Raw genomic sequence first — 19562 nt, 5'->3', positions numbered from 1 at the left:
TGTGAGGGCATACAAGTAGGTTTAGCATACTGGAAGTGTTGATAGAGAGCTATATGTTCCATTCACTTTAAAGATAATTAGAGAGAAGCTGATTGTGTTTCAATCAAGTCATAAAGGTAATAGAAACTACCGTAGTCTAAGTTTTCAGTTAACAGAAAACTACAGACAAGTTTAAAGCCATGAACATTTTAACTGAAGATCTAAGTGTACATTTTGAAAAAAAGTCAGAGGGTATTGTATCACACATACAAAAAAGATACAGTATTTTTGTGGGAGAACACAAAGAATGTCTTACCAATTACTATTATCCACAGCATCTCCAAATCCTGGTGTGTCAACTATTGTAAGTAGTAACTGAACACCACCTTCTTTGATTAAAACTTTTGACTGCTCAACCTGTAAAACAAATGAGATTAAATGCTTAGCAATTTACCCATTGATTTTAAACGCTAGGAAAAGAATTGAATGAATAAGAAATCTGACAAAGAATTGCTGACCTTTCTGCTTCAGAGGCATATTCTGCTTCAGATCAATTTGCTTTGCTTATAAAATCAAAATTATTTTGATATTTGTTGATTCATACATTTTAAATTTAAATCACAACTTTTTTTAAACTCAGTAATAGAACCCATCTAAGCATATAAAATGTCCCAATAGTTTAACTCTGGTTCAAAAGAGGAAAAACTCTAAACAACAATACTGATGCCAGTACAAAATACATATATGGGGGGAGAGAGACAGAGAGAGAGAGAGATCGATCCAGACATTCTCATACACCAGGCACCATCCTGAAATAATTAACTGATGAAATAGCTAAATTTGGTCATTTAAAATAAGGTTACACTTTTTAGAACTAATCCTCCCCTGCCCAAACAACCCAACTAGGCTAGAAACGTAGCTATACTCTAGTCCAGTTTATATCTTTTTAAGAACATATTTGTTTGTCTTCAATTAGTGCAATACTTGGGAAAGGAATCCTAGAAAGTGACGGTTTCCTGTTATAGAGGCAGAGAGATGGGAAGGTAATGCAATCTCACTGCAATCTGCTGCGCCAGAACTCACGTGACCGTAATGGTTTTCTATTAGCTCAGGGCACGGATGGAAGCCTGACTCAACACAGCAACTGCTGCAACACAAGACATGATGCAAGTTTTGGGTGTGGGAGCACCTGCCCGAGTTGTGACTACCCATCTGCAGCACAGCTCCATCCTCTTGCAGGAAGCAGGTCATGAAACAGAAAGCTCAAGCTACACGGCAAATGGATGGCTAACACTTAATATCTCAAGAATTATTGACAATGCCAGCATCAGGTGCCCTGATAAAGTAGCATTCAGTGAAAAGAGAGCTATAAGCACTGTCGTATCAGCCAGTCTGATCCACAGCAGTAAAAAAAAAAAAAAAAAAAATCACATTAGCATTTTGGCTCTTTTGAACTGCTCACACATTTAATCACGCTTTTTCTGATATTAAGACAATTTCTATTAATTACTAGTGAAGCTGTTTTCTTGATACAGAATTAAGAAATTAATTATGCCCGCCATTTATTCCTAACAGCAAGTGGCTGCAAATAAGTTTGCAGATGTTTATGCCACAGTGTTGCTTAACATACTTCTTTAGCCTCCTGATCATTAACTGGGGAGAGAAAATTAAGTTAAAAGTAACTAGGTGAACCCTTAGAGAACATGCAGTAATGAACTTTCAGAGGGAGTAGAAACTTGGATAATGAATCCCATCTGGATGGTCTCTTGACCAGCTCAAGATTTGAGAGATCTCAATGCTACTTAAGTGCTTGCACATAACTATTTGTACAGCTGAAATGGATTGGCTTACAACCACACCTGAAAATTGCTGCAAACTCTTTGCAGTCACTGGTCATGTGATGTAACTCCAAACTACAAGATAAATTAGCACTCTGCAGAAAGTCAAACTAAATACCTCTTGCACAAGTAAAACACTGACTGTAATTAAGAGGATGTTCAGAAGCACAGAAAACAGCAATAAATAACTCCAAAGAAGCTGGGGCTCTGTATTTAATCTCAGAATTTGTAGACCACTATTTTCCCCTACTTTTCAGCACAGATCCTTTCCAAGCCAGACCTATCCATTTTGCTGCTAGGTCTTGACAAACAAATACAACAATACCATGTCTGTCTGCAGCCTGCAGTAATCATGAGCTGGTTCCTCACTAAACAAAAAGGCAAAAAAAAAAAAAACCACCATTAATACATCTTCACAAAACAAGAATTCCCAGCACTGGGCTATCTGGGTAGCTAGTCACAGGAGAAGGTAAATTGGAATGGACTTGGAGGTCACTTAATTCCATCTCCTGCTAGAACGTGCCTAACCACAAAGTTGGGAAGGTTTAAGATAAGATTGAAGAACAAACAACAAAACCAAAACACACAACACCCACCAGCCTAAGACACCGCCAAGTTACCCTTTCAATAACTGCACAATTTCTATCCTTCCAGAAGGAAAGCAGTGAGAGCCTGGGAATGCATATGCAGCATTTGAAAAACTTAAGTTTTAATTGTGGTGAATAGATCTTTTTTTCCCTCGAGAGTGCTACAGAGAAATTTTATTGTACACAATTGATGCCAGAACTCAAGACAGTAATCCCCAGGCACACAGTCAACTCAGCCAAGAGTTTACTACTCACAAGCTTTAGCACGCAGGAGATTAACTTCTGATTCCTTGAATTCTTTTTGCTATCTTGCATGCAGTAACCACAGAGCCCTCACATAACTGAGCTCTCTGTAAGCATAAGAAACCTGTAACACTTTCAAAATACTGCAGATGATAAGGTTAAGAACTGTAGTATTGCCAAGTGCTACAAGGTATCGACTTAATTCCCTGGCACGCAAATTCCCAGCAAAAATCATTAAATTATTACACTCTCATAGTGGAATGCTTATTCAGAAAAAGCAATTAATCAAGTACAATTTTGAATGTGTGTTTACAACAATGAAAAAGGAAGGTCAGGAGATCTTTAGAAATGCCACACCACATGTTTTTCCTGACCCTGTATGCTTTTAAGTGTGGCTAAATTCCTGAAGTCACCTTCTGACAAGTGGCGTGCAGTAACTGAGTATCTGCAGACAGCACTATTATCTTCCTAGGTGGTGGGGATTTAAATTCTTGTGTTTCATCAATTCATGCAGATATCTTGCAGAGCTTTCAAATACCTACAGAACAAGAAACTTAGTGCATCTAGGTAAGTGTGCCATGAAAGCATGGGGGACAGGCAGATCATGTCCACCATACACTGTAAGCAGTAGAGATGGCTGGTGAGAGGCAGCAGGTGAAGAACCTGCCATAGAGCCTCTGTGTCTTTCTTTTGTAACCCGGATGGATGTGCCCATACATGGTCAAAGGCACAGAAAGCAGCAACATCTGGAAAAGATCCAGAAAATCTCTGTAAACGAGTGTCATTCATAGTTAAGCATCCAACTGTATCCTATCATCTGGTTTTACAAGTATTCCCAAGGGATTCGTGGAAAACATTAGTTCAAGCCTTGGAATTTAAAACTTTTTAATAAAAGTCTACTCCGAGCGGCCATTTTCCCATGCACTCTGGCTAGCTGGGTCACACTGGTCTGTCCTCTAGCGCTGCACCGAGTTCTGTGATGCTGCACACGTTACAGCTTGAGGAACTTCAGTGGATTAAACAAGACTGCATCCATCTGACATCAAGTCATTTACTATTAGCTGTTTTCTATGTTTTCCATGAAAGAAATACAAAGAATCTGCCTCACAAAACAACACTAAACCACTACTGCTTTCAAACATTGCCCAAAATACATTTTGTAATTATCTGACTGAGACTGTTACACGATGCCTAATCAATAAATGGTTCCCACCATATAAGAACAGGAAATTATTACCACCAAGATTTTAGGATGCTTTGGCATCCTAAAATTTTTTGTCTGTTTCACCTCTACCCTACAAAACCCTTAGCATTGTGTTTTTCAATTCAGAAAGGTTTGCAGTGGCAAAGAGCACAGATCCCATGGATCCAAAGAGCAGCTCCTGCTGCTAATTCTTTGGTTTCATATTTGATTGGAAGCTGTGTGCTGGCAATTGTGGCTGTTTTGTATGTGATTCCAAGGTTGTAGTGGCAGACTATTTTATCCTCACTTACAAACTAAAATAAGACAGTTTCATCTCTGAAGAATGCAACATGTCAGGATGATTAGATTATCTAATTTTGCAACCAAGCAGATGAAAGTACTTAACTCGGATTCCAGAAACTCCACAGACAGAGTGTTCAGTTAGTTTTCCTTATAATGATCCACCATTAGTCAGGGATGGGCTGAGTTAATTTGAAAGCTGGCTTGCAATTTTTTATTTTAGTTTGTATGTAAGTTCTTACTATTTTTCCCAATGAACTTGAATTGATTTAGCTTCAGCTACCAATGTGTAATCAACAATAGCAAAATCACACAAAGCCCTTCTACCAATAAGTTTTACAGCATTCACCAAGCTTCATCGCCTTTCCTTAATAAGTGTATCATACTAGAAATAAACTATTTGCACCTTTTTCACACCACTTAACATTTCTTTGAACCATGTACCTAAACTCAGCCTAATTCAAATAATCCTCTAGTACCCCTACTAACAGGCTAACAAGCCCATTTTGTCAGTCACTGTTATATTAAAACTGACAAAATAGCTGAATAGACATGGCCAAAGCTTAGAGAAATGTAAACATACCATCAAACTCTGGATGTTCAAAAACTTTCCTCCAAATAAAAAATAAAGTAATAATTAAAAAAAAAAAATCAATATTCTGCAACAAATACATTTTGTATTAGTATTCAAGCCTGATGTTGACCTAACTGACAAGCAGTTTTATTTAACCTTTTCAAGTATGAGCATAACTAACATTTTCCTGGTCCTCTGGTAATGAAATTATCCAATGTTCTGAGATTGAAGAAAAAAATCCCACACTCCAAACAAAAACAAAAAGCCCACAAAACACTAAGGTCAGTGGGTCATACCACTGGAGTAGCGTTATCCAATTCCACTAAATAAAAAAAACATTTAATTTTAAAGCTTCTCTTTAGAGTTTTGAGTACCTACTAGCTCAACATAGGCTTCCTAATCCCCTCATGACAGCTCTGTAAGTAAACAACTTCAGACATAGCTGAGGTGCTCTGAGACTGTCACATTTTGCAGTTGGTGGAGCCATGCTGGACCACAGCAACTGCGAGCCATAACCTGGTCTTCACCAGGGGGTGAGTATGAAATTGGATTATCACAAGCTGTCTTCACCAAAATCTTAAACAAGTGACTGATGTGCATCAAGGGAGATGAGCAGAGCTCATCTGTTCCTACTCAGTTGCTCAACTGCAGAGGCAGAAAGTAGCATGCTGAAGAGCAGGAGTTTTCTAAACCACCCACAACACTAAGAGGACATTTCATTATTTCTTAGTATTAGGCAGTTTTCACTTTCTTTTTGAATAACATTTTTATAATATAAACAGCATACTTTTTTTTTTTAAGAGAAAAATATATTGATTCATAGCAAAATATTACAGAAAACAAACCAATTAAGTTCAGTTTTTTGATCTAAGTGTTTCAACTGTATCATGCACTTGCAGGAACATCATCTTCACCCATGTAGTGCTTAAGTCAGCCAGGTTCACCCTAGCCAACAAATGTCAGAATAACAACTTACAACAGGTAAAAAAAATGTACCACAAAGGACACAGGTTGCACAATATTGCCAAATACTTTTACACAAAAGATTTGCAGTCAGTAGAAAGACCGAATACGGTTTCTAAAAGCCTGCCTTAAACAGTCGGAGGTTTTAGCACACATTTAAGTATTTCTAATATACATACTTAATATTTAAATTGATAATAAGGCATTCCACTTCCTGTCAGGACTGCACCTGTATCATGTTTCTAAAGCACAAGCAGCACGCAAAGTATCTCGGGGATCCCGCCCTTCAACAGCCTACAAGTTTCATAACCTGAAAGCTCTGTGTAGTTACTGTACGCTGAGTGACACCCTGAATATTTCTCAGTGGTTTACACTACGGCTGCATTTACTTAAAACACATGTACTTATGTGACAACTGTATCATTTTATGTCACTAAATTGCAAGTTAATTTACTCAAGCTGCAGTCTTCCGCCCCAAGACATACCTGTACAGTCTTTTTAATTCTGTGTGAAGGACCTGGATACTCCGGGGAATATAATTCTGTTAAGAATAATGAGTTGATTAATGTTGATTTTCCCAGTCCAGATTCACCTAGAAGAAAACAGAACAGTTTCAGTAAAACTGGTAGTATCACATACAGTATAAACACTTAGCTCTAGATCCAAGTACTCTTAAAACATAATACCTGAAAACATTCACTACATTCTGAGGTTTTGAGAAGCTATAATCTTTTTCAATTTCAAGGAAAACTCTGCATGTGTTGTGTTTTTTTGTTTGTTTTTTTTTTTAAACAGAAAATCCTACTGTTACTATTAGATTCTATAAATATTCATTTTTCAGATCACATTTTAAAGTAGTGCTAAATGCATTTAGCACTTCTCCATCGCTCCCATTACAATGCATGAAGATGATATTGCCCAAATTAAAGTTTATAAACAAACCATCTTCCTGGTATCAGTTTCTGGCACTATGCCAAAGCACACTAAGCTTTCTCCTTTATGTCAACTATTATTTGAGGGTCTTAATGGGGGGGGGGGGGGGGGGGGGGAATTTCAGATTAGCCTGATTACTGAAGTCACAAAAGCTAAAGAAAAGAAAAAAAAAAACACCACCACCACCACCACACAAACCTATGTGATTTGCATGGGAAATTTGTAAAGGAGCTATTTCAACACGACAATTCACACCAGAATGAGAACTAAATAAAACAGTATATGAAACTGATGCTTTCTGGTTTAATTTTTCCATGTGCAGTGCTGTGAAGATGTTAACCTAAACAGAGAGAGTGACACAGAACTACGCTCTTAAACTAAGAAATCTGGATGCAAACTACTGTAGACGTATTTACACTAAGGGAAAAGAACCAACTATGCTGCCCCCATACTTTAAAAAGACAAAAAAAAGGTTTTCTAAGCCCCATCAGCCACCCAAAATAACAATTGATTTTGAGACTAAACTCCCAGCTTCAAAACTTGTCTTGAGATAAGTGCCCTAGGCCAACACAAGTAATGCAGAGCTACAAAACAGAAAGTAGCTATGGACCTCAGCAGACAAGAGTGTGTCTCCACTGTAATCGCTGGCTGGATTTCATCCACAAGCTAGCTTATACACATCAGCCAGCTCAATTACAATTGTGGAGCTTGAAGTCTCTGCGGTATTGAGCTGAGCAATCTGATTAGCTATCCTGTAAATGGATTAGCAGCTGCTGAAATGCTGCAAGCAGAGCTCCTGCAGGCTGGCCCTGTTATTAGCGGCGCTTGTTCTCCGAGCCCGGCCCTGTGTGACAGATGAGCTAACAGGCGCTTCAAGCGGGTCCGGCTGTGCACGAAGACAGGCTACAACAGCCTAGGAGCAAGGAGACACGGCGTTACAACCTCAGCAGAGCACTGCTAGGAACACCAACCCCAAAACGACAGCTGTACCAGGGCCAGAAGGGGCGGGTTTGCTGACAGGCATCTCACCACTACCATTACCGATTCTGCCTTTCTCCATGGTCAGACATGTCAGAGCTGTGCCTCGAAGTGTTTGCTTGCAAGGGATGCACATCCACTGCTCTTCACTTGCAAGATCTTCAGGGCATGGTCAGCAGCAGTTTAAAGGCCTTTCCCTACTGAGTTTGCACCAGACAGAAGCTCCTGAAACACACGGCCTTCCAAACTAATCTCTGCAGCCAGACTGAAACTGTGTCTTCATCTCAGCACCCTGCTCAAAATGCACACATCGTTCCGGATAAGCTGGGGTGTTATTTATCCACCCTGCTGAGCCTCCCTCTAATTTTGCCATTTATAAAATTCACATTCTTTCATCGATCATCCCTTTTTCAGTTGACCATAATCTCACAGAAGGCTCTCTACTGAACTGTTGAAGAAACACGCACGGGCTGCAGCATGGCCAATACCCGCGTGGCCAATTCCTCTTCAATATGCAAAGAGTTGTCCCTTCTCCCCTGTCAGGCTCACTGCCTGTCTTAACATGCTGCAATATTTAAAGTGGAACACACACAGAACAAGCACTTTTCCCAAAGATTACACTGCTTGTCACGTTGCCATTGAAACTGAACATATGGAAAGGAGATTTTGAACTCTGAAAGGATCCAATGAAAAACCAGCAGCTCACCCGAGATGGTTATTGCAGCTGGAGCACTCTGTACAGGCTGGCCCCTGAACTACTGCAGCACCAGGCACGGACAGATCTGTGTCCCCAAACCCAGTACCAAGGATGAGGTGGCAGTTTTGAGCCCAAAACATCTATGAAGGTAGTAAAAGGCTGCAATAGCAAATACAAAATTACACTGAAACTGTAGAAAAAAACACCCATAACAGGAACATTTGGTACTTTACTATGGGGAAAATGCTGCTTCCACTGCTGTCAAGCAGGAGTTTCTCTGCTGCCTACAGGGGATGCAGAGTTAGAGAACTGAAGCGTATTCAAACAAGTCTAGCCAGCCTCTTCAGACACATTCAAGTATTCTGAATTTAGCTAGAAATGTAAAACAAAAACAAACAAGCGAAACCTTTGTTTTTCCCATATAGAAGCTTGTTTAATGCAAATTCACCTAAAAGGATTCCCTCCCTACTGGAAAACCTTGAGTTGCAGCTTCAGAGGATTCAATGGGCTATGAATACTATGAACAAAACATAACAGGGAAAACAAATGGAATTTACTTTGCCTTAACATAACAAAAAGACACATCCACAAAAAATGCATCCTCCCATTTTCTGTAACCACTTCTGATGACATTTTGCACTGCTGCCACACCATGAAGCCAGGAAAGCACCATTTCAGCGTGCTAACTCCAGTCACTCTATGCATCATGATATGTTCCGAGATCTAGCTGCCTAATTCACACTAGGTGATTTTTAGAAATATCCTGACTTTTCTGGTTTCAGCATAAAATGTTTCATTTCACAATTAAAAAAAAATACTCTGACTTTGCAGGATAATTGGAAACCAAACATTCAATTACTATGTCCTGTCTAACTACTGCTGACTGCCTTTACCTTGCCCTCACTCTCCCACTACGTGTTTTATATATGCTTCAAGTTCTCCTGAAAAAACACTGTTCCTTTTTCTTAATTATTTTGTGTCTTGTCTATCAAGAAATTAGAGCTTCAGAATTTCCACATTTGCTCAAGCTGTTTTTACTCTGTAGATGCAATCCTTTGTTCGACTGTAAGAACTGGCACAAGTTCCAACTCTTCTCAAGTCTAGGAGTTTCTAAATGTTCATCCAAACACTGGAGCTTTTCTCATACTTTGGTTAACAATTAGCATCTTTATATGGATGGCACATCATTTAAAGTTAACTTTTGATAGCAAGGTTTCTTCTTCAACAAAGAAAACACTGCTCAAGTAGTTCCCTTCTCCTCTACAAAGGGGAAACCTATAACGTGAGAAAATAGAAAAGGAGACAGGAAGGTATATTTAGCTTTTTCTTTTCTATTTCAAACACATTTTTGGGTCTGAAGAGACTACCAGTAACTGCTGGATTGGCCTGCAAAACTACAAAAAATAGTCTCCAGAATAATATGAAAACAGGTAAGTACAGAGAATAAACAACTGAAGAACAATGAAAACATGGAAACAGGGGTAGAATACTGCTCCAAAAATTTAAAATAAAATTTACAACAAACAAAAAACCACTCCCCTCCATCACCAACTCAGGAATAATTGCTTTAGGCTGAGCTATATAAATCTTTCACCTTCATTTCCAAATCACTACTAAGTTATCACAGATCAGGATTTTTGGATAATCAGTTACTGAATTTATCCTACAGTTAACGTGCATGTGTTCAATGCACGTTCTTCTCCTGTTCAAATTCCATCAGCTCTTCTTGCAACTTTGTTACTTCAAAGGAACTTATGCTGCAAGCATCTCCTCCCTATGATAATAGAAATGAATTGTTACCCTTAAATCTTAATGATGCTGCTTTTTTCCACCATTCATTGTTATGGCACGTTGAGAATGTGGCCTCTTTCCAACCTCCTCCACCTTTTCTACCTCCTCCATCCTTATTTAAGCAAGTACAGAAATGGACAAGCAGTCCAATTCAGTTCCCAACTTTATACCTATTTGTTATTTTATGAATAACTCCTACTGGAGAGAGCTATCTTCTCATTCACTTATTACATTTCCTGATAACGCACCACAGTACTTCTTCTGGCTATCATATGGCTCTGAAAATCCAGGATCAGTTTTCTATTGTGATCTCCTAGTATTTTTAGAACCTTGTTTTTCTAAAATCCAACCCTTCAGCACATAAGCATGACTTACACACTTAAATTTATGAGAGTTCATTAAACACATCAAGTGATCTAGCTAACTAATCGATACTGAAGATTCTCAGTGTGCTCTCTGCATGTTGTATCAGCATTTCCTACCCCTTCATTACTTACGAATTACTCTGGCAGAACTCACCAGAAGTTTGTCCACTCTTCCCTAACGAGTGCTTAGCTACTGGCAGTCGAACAGTATTTCATGTTGTGCCCTGTGACATACAACCACACAGCTGGGAATGTGACCACATATACTATCTGTACTTTGGAGTTATAAGTTGCTTTCCCAAGCTCCAAGTAGGACAATTTGTAAGCCTTCAGTTAAATTGCCCTAAGAAGCATGTTTCAGGTATTCCCACCAAGAAGACCCAGACTCAGTGTATCTACTAACTAGTGTATCTACTAGCACCTACAGACTAAGAGAATGCATCAACTGCTAGCAGCTGCAGTGGGTGAGAGAAAGTAACTCCATCCTAGCAGTAGTTTATTAAAGACAAGCTGCCAACACCTCATGTCCCAGAGTAAACAAATTCTTTACAAACTGCACGGTTTTTCAAAGCTTCCACTGCATTCTAAGAAGTCTGTATTTAGAACTACTTAGCACAAGTAAGTTGACCACAAGTGGCAGATGCTTTACTGCTTTCTGCAAAGGAAGGTACATAACACCACATCTCTTCTCGGCTGCAAGGGGGCAGAGTTTTTTAGTGCTCTTGACAGCCCCAGATAGTTATTACAAAGAGATCAAATGCAACAGAAAAATGCTGCACCTCCCAACAACACAGATATACAGAATATTTACATCAAGCCACATTTTATTTTTAGCAGGTGAGCTAGATTTTTGATGGAATTTCTTCCATTTTATGAGTTCTAACTCTTGTGTCATTGTTTGTTAAAATATAATCCCAGTAGCTTAATGCTGGTGATTCAAAGAGCTTGTCAGATGACAAAAATAATGCACTTCATCTCCTTCTATCCTTGTACAACTCACAGTATGTGCACATGACAGCACTTGCACCTTTATGCAGACGTCCAATGGCCTTGATGGTACAGTTTTTAGTTTTGATACAGAAGTGAAGCTACATGATTAATCAAAGTTCATTATGAGGCTGCAGACTAACACGTAGCACTGAGTGCAAATAAAGCATTAAAAGCCCAAAATACAGAGAATGGTATGATGGAGCAGGCCTCTCACAAAGGGGGAATGATGCTCTGTTCTGCCACACGTCATTAGAGATGACCACAAAAAGCGGAGGCTACAAGATGCTTTTAATTTTAAGGCTGATTTTAGAAACTTTTGCAAAGGCTAGTTCCTGCCTTCGGCACTCTACAAAACGCAAAGCAATGCTTCAATAAACGTATGGGGACAACTAAACAAAACCTGTTGGGAGCTGGGGTGGGCTCAACACCATGCTCTGTGGCTTCTCCCATGTAGGATGGTGTCTCGTGAAGTCGTGCAGATAGTTCAACTTTGTATTCTCAGACACTTATAAAGGGAAGAAAGCCAAAGCTCCGCCATTTCGTAATTTACGCTCTTAATTCAAGTTATGGAAGTAACATCTGTTAGAGCCACAGAGTTGATCCTAGCAAAACATAACAGGGAAGTCTGCTGGCTATAAATTTGCTTTTGCCTATCAGCAACTGCGTCAACAACAACAAGAATTTGACGTTCAGTATACAAGGAGACAATTTCATCAACTTTCTTCGAGCATAATTTAAAATTTAAGTGCAGTAACTGAGGACAGACTCTTGGCATATTGTTCTGGCCACAGATCCCATTTAAATAATTCAGAAAAGCCATTAAAAGCAGGGAAGTACTTCAGAAGAATACTGAAACAGATTCAAGATAGCATTTTTCAAATAATGTTATTCCCTCTCGAAGCAGAAGCAGTTCTCGTTTTCTACGACTTGACAGATTAAAATGGCCATGAAGCAATGGTTTAACTGACCACGTTAGACTTTGGCTGCTGCCAAAACGAATGGCCCCTGCTCCTAACCAACTACTTGTGCTGGAACTCCTAACACACCGTGGAGAGGCAAGAAGTGATCCTGCTAACTAAGGCATTAGGGGGCTGGGGGTGAGAAAAGGAGGGAAAGTAAGGGCCAGACAGATGAGCTAAGTCAGGTCTACAGGTTTCCAAATATTTAAATGTAGATTTTTACATTTATATAAATATATAAAATCAGATCTCTTCTCTGCAAAGCCATCACTGACAACTAAAGTCAAAGAATTTACAGCTCTTCATGAAGAAAGTCACATTTACTCTAATTACCTATGTAGGCTGTACTCCTGATAAACAACGTCTGCAAAGCAGCTGTTAAAATAGGACGTGTTACTTAATTGATAATGAGGGGAAAGGAAATTTTTTTTTATTTTTTTTTTTTTTAGTTCTAGCTTACTAAAACCAAAGAACTGAAATCACAAATTTCTCTTCAATTTTGGTTCCTCACCCTGACTGCAGATGAAAGAACACCCCGCTCCTTTGGGCCATCCAAATCCTGTACCACCAACAGCTGAAGCATGGCAAGCTGGGATCCCAGCTCTATGGAATCACAGGTACACAGCTAGCAGCTGCAGCCCAGGCATGCCAAAGCTTACCTCAATTCATTTTCGGTGCTAGTTAAAAGAAACCCCTACACCTGATCAAGCTTCAGTCATACTGCAATGCAGTTTAAAAGACATTACAAGCAACAAGAAGTTGCCAAAACTGACCTACATGGAAAATCCAAATGCACAAGCTCTCTGTGAAATAACTGGGTTGAGGGATTCAACTGAAAATGACAGCAACTGCAGAGCTCCAGGACGACAAACTTCTGCGGTTAAAGTCCATAACCAGCATGCACCTTGAATTTTCAGACTTCAATGAAGACAAAACAAAGCCAACACAAGAGAAGAAAAAATATCTTGGTCCAAAATGAAAAAGTGAGGAAAAAAGTTGCTTAGATGCTAAAGGATGCCTTTTTTTTTTTTTTTTTTTTTTTACATACATCTGAGAATACCACTGCTTGCTCTGGAAGAACTATGCATCTAGAGGAAGCTGCAGAGCTGGACTTGCTCTCTGGAGAGATACAAAGTGATGCATATAATTCATTACATTCCCCAGTTATATGAATTGAAAAAGGAGAGAGGGAAAGACAATGGTAACACGAGATTTTCATCTATACATTACTATCGACAATGTACTATATAGCATTTCGAGCACAGAGTAATTTTTAAGATACCTTCAGTTCTTGAGTCAGCAGATGTTAACCAACAGACCACAGATTAGTTAGTCACAGCAGGATCCTTCATTACTCAGGCAAAAAAAAAACCACACAGCTATCTACATGATGATGAGAAAATACTAACAAAAAAAGTGACTTGGATTTCTTAATCTTTCTGAATAAAAGAGACCCTGGTACAGATACAGGACCCACACCTTAAGGACAGTATAGCTTGCACTACTTGCTTTCTACTTAAAAAGAAGTGTTACAGAGCAACTTAAACAAAAGGAGAGACAGGTGAAGCACATTAGGCAGGACGTCAAAAAAATGAAACATCTGATACACTAAAGCATGAGCAACAGTATCACAGAATTTGCAAATGACAAAAAACCTGATTTTTATGCACATGGAAATTAATAAGTCTTCCACATAATTCTACAAAGAGCACCTTGACTTAGCACTCCATTAGCTCTTTGCTTGCAAATCATGCATAAGAACAGTAAAAAAATATTGAAAATAAGCATTGAGTGCTCTCAAAATATGCCAGGTGAAACATTCCGCTATTAAAGCGATCCACAAAATATGTCAGAGGACTGAATTGAGAGATTCCTAGAGCCAGTCACAATTCTTTTCAACATCTTATACCTTGTCTCTAAATGCCTTCTCTCCTGAATGTCTCTGCAAGTGCTTGCTGTTGCAGGCAGCACAAAGGAAGCTGTGTTTGGACAAGGCACTTCACTTTAGTGAATATCTGGCATCTTCTCTTCCTTCTCAATGTCTGCTGAGTGGTCAGCTATTGGTTTCTGCTATGCCTGGCACTGACGCAGCAGAAAAGTGGTGAACAAATACTTGCCAATATTAGCAATTTTGGATGTGTTCTGCATTTTTGTCAGCAGTGTATACCTCCAAGACCTAAAATACAAAGGGTCTTGCTATTTCTCCTCTACTACAGTGTAAAAGTATCCCTTTAAATTAGCCTTTCTAATACAAAATACCAACAAAATCTCACCTCATCTCCAATTGCAGTATCTATGCTATTCTAGTCTCTAGGTTTCACAAGGGATTTTACAATTATTTGCTTTTTTAGGGCTAGGAGTACATAGCATATTCTAGCAATTTCCATATACCAGAACCCAAAATATTAGCATAACAGCTTTACAGTACTATGGATTTCTATTTTATCTGAACTTCAAAATCTGAGCTGAAGAAAAAAAATCTTATGTTGCTCTCCCACAGTAAAAGCTTGTGCCATCTTGAGGAACTTGCCTTAGTAACAGTCAAATGGATTCCTATTGAAATTAGTTCTTGCAGGTAAATGCTTTATCATCTACTTGTTTCTACTGAAATGGAAATTTACTAATTAGCCTACAAAAAATTAAGAAAAGCTTCAGTGATGCACCGAAGTCTAAAGAAGATACATTTGATTAACATGAAGCTATTTATTTACAATTTAACATATTTGAAAGCTCCCCATTTAATAAAAACCTCAGAGAGTCAGCTGCAAATAAAAACAAGTGAGATTTCCATACTCAACAACTGTTTTGTTTCAAAGATCCTAAATAACTGCTATAAAGCTAAGACTACAGACATGCTAAACAAGCTATCATTCATTAAACTGATGAGTTTTTCTTTTTAAGATAGGACCAAAGACTTACCTTCATCCTACACAGGATTAGGCAGCAGCATTAATCAAGGCTTCAAAAAGAAGTGTCAACTCAAAAGCACGTTACCAAACTATGACATTATGCATTTATTAACAGCAACTACTTTGATCCATGACTTCAGCTGAGCAGTGCTACAGGTTGTGCTCCTCCCGAGCTCTCAAAAATTTCAGACAGCTGCAGAGTCCACAAAGTACAATTTCTAAATACTTAACACCTTGGATTATTTCTCAATGGCAAAACTGACTCATGCATAGCTTCACTTAGTATCTTTAATGTGGAAGGTATCCCTAGGATGACCAGCTCCTTCAACTACAGAGGGCTGAAGATTCTTCAAGGAAAAGTATCTGAGATCATAAACACAGATCCTTCAACGCAACCACCACATTACAGGCAGTAATTCTGATGTTGAAGATTTTTAGCCAACACCAAGCAAAATTCCAATACAACCAAGGTTCATTTTGACAAGTTTCTGCAACAAATGATTAATCACAAAGTTGTACCAACCAGGATCACCACCAAAAAAAATGAAATTCCAGACTCCACACCACCTGTTCTCTGTATTGACGTGTTTTGGTGTTTTTTTTTTTGTGTGTGTGGTTTTTTTTTTTTTTTTTTTTTTTTGTCACTCTGAAAGACTGTCTGAAGACTTAACCTTCCATGCTGCTCCCAGAAAACTCTCCAGCTGGATCCATACGCTAATCCAATCTGGACAAAGCACTGTTAGTTGTTAGTTGTCTCAGCAGCAGCAAAGACTGCAGGCTGGTCAAAATCTGAATTACAGCCTGAAGAAACAGTTGCTGTTGTTGGACCACAGTTTTTCCTAATTAAACCAGAACGGCGCTTCGAAAATGCCACTGAGGCCAGTATGCCTCTTCAAGTATTTAAAAGTCACAGATAATCATTTCTGTAGTCTTATTTATGCAACTGAGATCCTCTGCAACTGAACTTTCCATTTCTAGCATCTTTAAAAGGTTGTCTGCTACATTAAGCAATGGGGTGAAAAGGGATTTCCAATATCTGTTAAAAAAAGATTCAGTTTAAAAAAAAGCTCTAGATAGTAACTAGTCAAAAAGAGACTGACCACATATGGAATGCAGAGTTTAATTTTTTCCCCTTCACTTTGTTCTGTTTTTCATTAAGTAAGAAAACTCCTCAAAGTTTTGCAATGAAAAGTACTCAAGTCTCATTTTCCTAAAAGTCACAGTAACCTGGTTTGGAAAAAAAAACAAGCTGACAAGTACATGATACTGAAACGGAAATATCCTCTTAAATTTTAGTTTTTTGAAGGGGTATGATTACTGAAAGGCTAGACAAATGAGAAAACACAAATCTTGAAATAAACAAGTCTAATGCTGACTCTAGTACAACACAAAAAGTGTTTTTTCTGTATAGTGTTTTATCCATTACCTTCTGTGACGCTAATCATCCTTGCCATGTTCCGATGGGAAATCTCTCAAAGGAACCAGTGATCTTGGAGACAGCAGCTCTAGTTATTTTCCACTGGTAACTTTATGCTAGTCACATTACAGACCCACCAACAATAAAACGATGGAAGGAGGACTAGAAAGAGACAGTTTCCCACATCACATTGGTTGGTGGAAAAAGAGCCATGTCAAAGAAATCCACTGGTATCAATAGTTTGTTTTTTTTTTTTTTTTTTTTTTTAAAAGGCAACCAGATGAGAGGTAACAAACTGCAAAACAGAGCCATGGCCAAGGCAATGACTGCCAAGGAACTTGCATTGATTCTAATACATTTGAAAAGAAAGATGCAATTCTGGATTCTTCCTAGCTATTTCTAAATGCTATGACTGGAAGAGCTCGTTGTCTAGTACAGCACTCTTGTAAAATGGAAAACAAAACAAAACTTTTACAGTTCCAATAGTGTCATTTATTGTTGGAACTTACTACTGGGAAGAAAACAAGGCAAGTTTTTGTACTTGCATATCCATAGTATTATTGGGAACTCCATTCTCAAAATCAAAGGCAAGACAACAGCCCCAAACCAAGATCACTTAAATGAAGGTCTGAATGAAACCTCCTAAGGAAAAGGGAAAGAAAATCCAACAGATTCAGCAGTCTTATTGCACCATAAAGCATCTCAAATATCAGTCTGCATCAGAAGATAAATAAGCATACACACACACACACACACCAGAATCAACAAAAATTAGAGGAACTTGGAGAAGAGAAATTTGGAAAGCTTTTGAAAAGCACAAGGAAGTTTGAATAGAATTGAGAAGTAAGCTGATAGCTGGATCTAAAAATAATAGATATGCAAAGGCACCCCCAGTCTATGCTGCTTTGACCAGAGCTTGCTGGCACCAAAGCCATGCAGAGGAGCTGTTCTGAAAGCAAGGGCAGAGTCCTAAATTGTCTGTCACACGGGGAAAGTGGTAGCAGTCACCCCAGCACCCAGTTACATTGAAGTCAAACAGTCCCAGAGAAAAATCAATCAGAAAGCTGTGGAAAATGGTTTTAGGCAAGATTCAGACTTCAGCAGAAATGTCCGCATCATAAAATACATCAATAAGGCCTTTCCTCTCCCAAGAATCTTTGTTCCAAAAATAAACTCACTGTAAGCAACCATAACAAGCTTCCTCTTTACATTATGCATTGCAAGTTAACTACTTTTTACAGTCTGTTCTAAATTCATTTACACTGTAAAATAAAAACATCAAGGTTGTCACTACCACCCTCCAAAACACCGTCTTCCCTTCTAAGTAAAAAGAGACTCTTAGAAACTCATCTTCAATAATGGTTCATTTAAATTACAGGATTATAGGCCTAAATTGCTCCAGAGATAATTCAGGTACTAAAATGACCAACCAAAGTTACTCCTAATTGGGCATGACTTGCTACTTTTGCTACCAGAGCTACATTTCCCAATACCCTCCCCACCCCTCGAGCAGCGGCACCTGTCAGGGTGCTATACTTCTTTTGCCTGGACAGGCAATTTCAGAAATTAAAAAGAAAAAATTCCTTCTCTACCAGCTACCATCCTAATTACTGCAAAAGGAGTCTCTTCCTGCCCTTACCCCCCTAAAAAAGGGTAAATAAAAGATGCAGGCTCCTGCCTCTTCTTATATTTGAGGGCTTCCCCTCCCAACATCATGAGCAGGAGCTGTGCCATTTCTAGTACTTAAAACCATCCTGAAGGCCTGAACATAAAGGTAATATATTCCTTGGTCAAAAAAAGTTCCTAAAACATACTTACCTATGATTCTGAACAGAACTATTTAAGAGTATTCAATTAGAGACTTAAGTTGAAACATTTCTTTAAAAGTAAAGTATTTTAACTTTCCAATCCTGAAGTCCTTGTACCAGTCCTACTGAAGATATCTCGGGAAATGAAAAAAAAGTTTTTTTTTTTTTGTGGGGGATTATTTTCTTCCATTTTACAGACTTCACTACAATGACTAAAAGGGCTAGTCACCAGGAGTGAAGGAGACGGAGTAAAGTGACCTGGATGGCTACTTCCAGTCCCGAAGTTCAGATTTCTTTGTTTTTCAAATAATTAATAGCCCATAAAGCTCTACATTAACATCTATAAAGCGATCAGACAACAGTAATGCCTACAGCAAAGGAAGAAACGAAGGACATTTTCAACTCTAGTGCTTCTGAAAGCAGACATAAGATGTTCTCTGTCATTAAGTTTATGATCTCAAATCAGGTCAGATTTACTCAAAGTCAAGTTGATTTCACGGCACTTGTACAGGAGCACAACAAATTTGGTTACATCTTCATTACCAAGCAGACTTTAAAGAGACTTTCACTGGTTTCTTTTTGCTACTAGGCTCAATTTCCTTGCAGATCAATACAGCTCTATCGGCCTCTATTCAGCACACGTTTGGAAGCACCTCATCCATATGTTCCTTCATACTTAACTGACCATGTCACAAGTGGGAACAAGCAGAGAAAAATAGCATTAGAAACTCTCAATCCATCAAAGAGGAAATGGATCTTCCTGCCAATTTCCTCATTAGGAAAAAGCAAACTCAGCAGGCCTACTGCAGATCCTCAACCGCTCTCTCTATGCTAAACATCTTGACATTTACGGAATTAAGACCGACAAGCTTGAAGCTTTTTACTACTGGCAAGTTTGCAACAGTTGACAAAAGTAATCTAAGAATGTTCAGAACTACTCTGGCTAATTCAATTTAATGATGCTGATGCAGAATTACATGAAATGATGGCAGACAGCCAATCAGGCTGCAGGATGTGTCTTCCTTCAGTTAAGTACAGTGGTGGGGAA

At 38.7% G+C, this 19562-nt stretch overlaps 1 protein-coding gene across 1 annotated transcript in view; it reads right to left on the bottom strand.

Moving 5' to 3' along the window:
• The window catches only part of SEPTIN7 (septin 7), a 79559-nt gene that overhangs the window by 20570 nt on the left and 39427 nt on the right, over window positions 1-19562 (bottom strand). The window contains exons 4-5 of the mRNA XM_050708760.1: window positions 6153-6259; window positions 296-396 (exon numbers count right to left, since the gene is read on the bottom strand). Coding sequence (XP_050564717.1) covers window positions 296-396; window positions 6153-6259 — 208 coding nt within the window. The remainder of the gene's footprint in view (window positions 1-295; window positions 397-6152; window positions 6260-19562) is intronic.

This window comes from Cygnus atratus, chromosome 2 (genome assembly GCF_013377495.2).
Source record: "Cygnus atratus isolate AKBS03 ecotype Queensland, Australia chromosome 2, CAtr_DNAZoo_HiC_assembly, whole genome shotgun sequence".
NCBI lineage: Eukaryota > Metazoa > Chordata > Aves > Anseriformes > Anatidae > Cygnus > Cygnus atratus.
The sequence above is the reverse complement of the archived record's forward strand: the minus strand, read 5'-3'. Positions and strand labels throughout refer to the sequence as shown.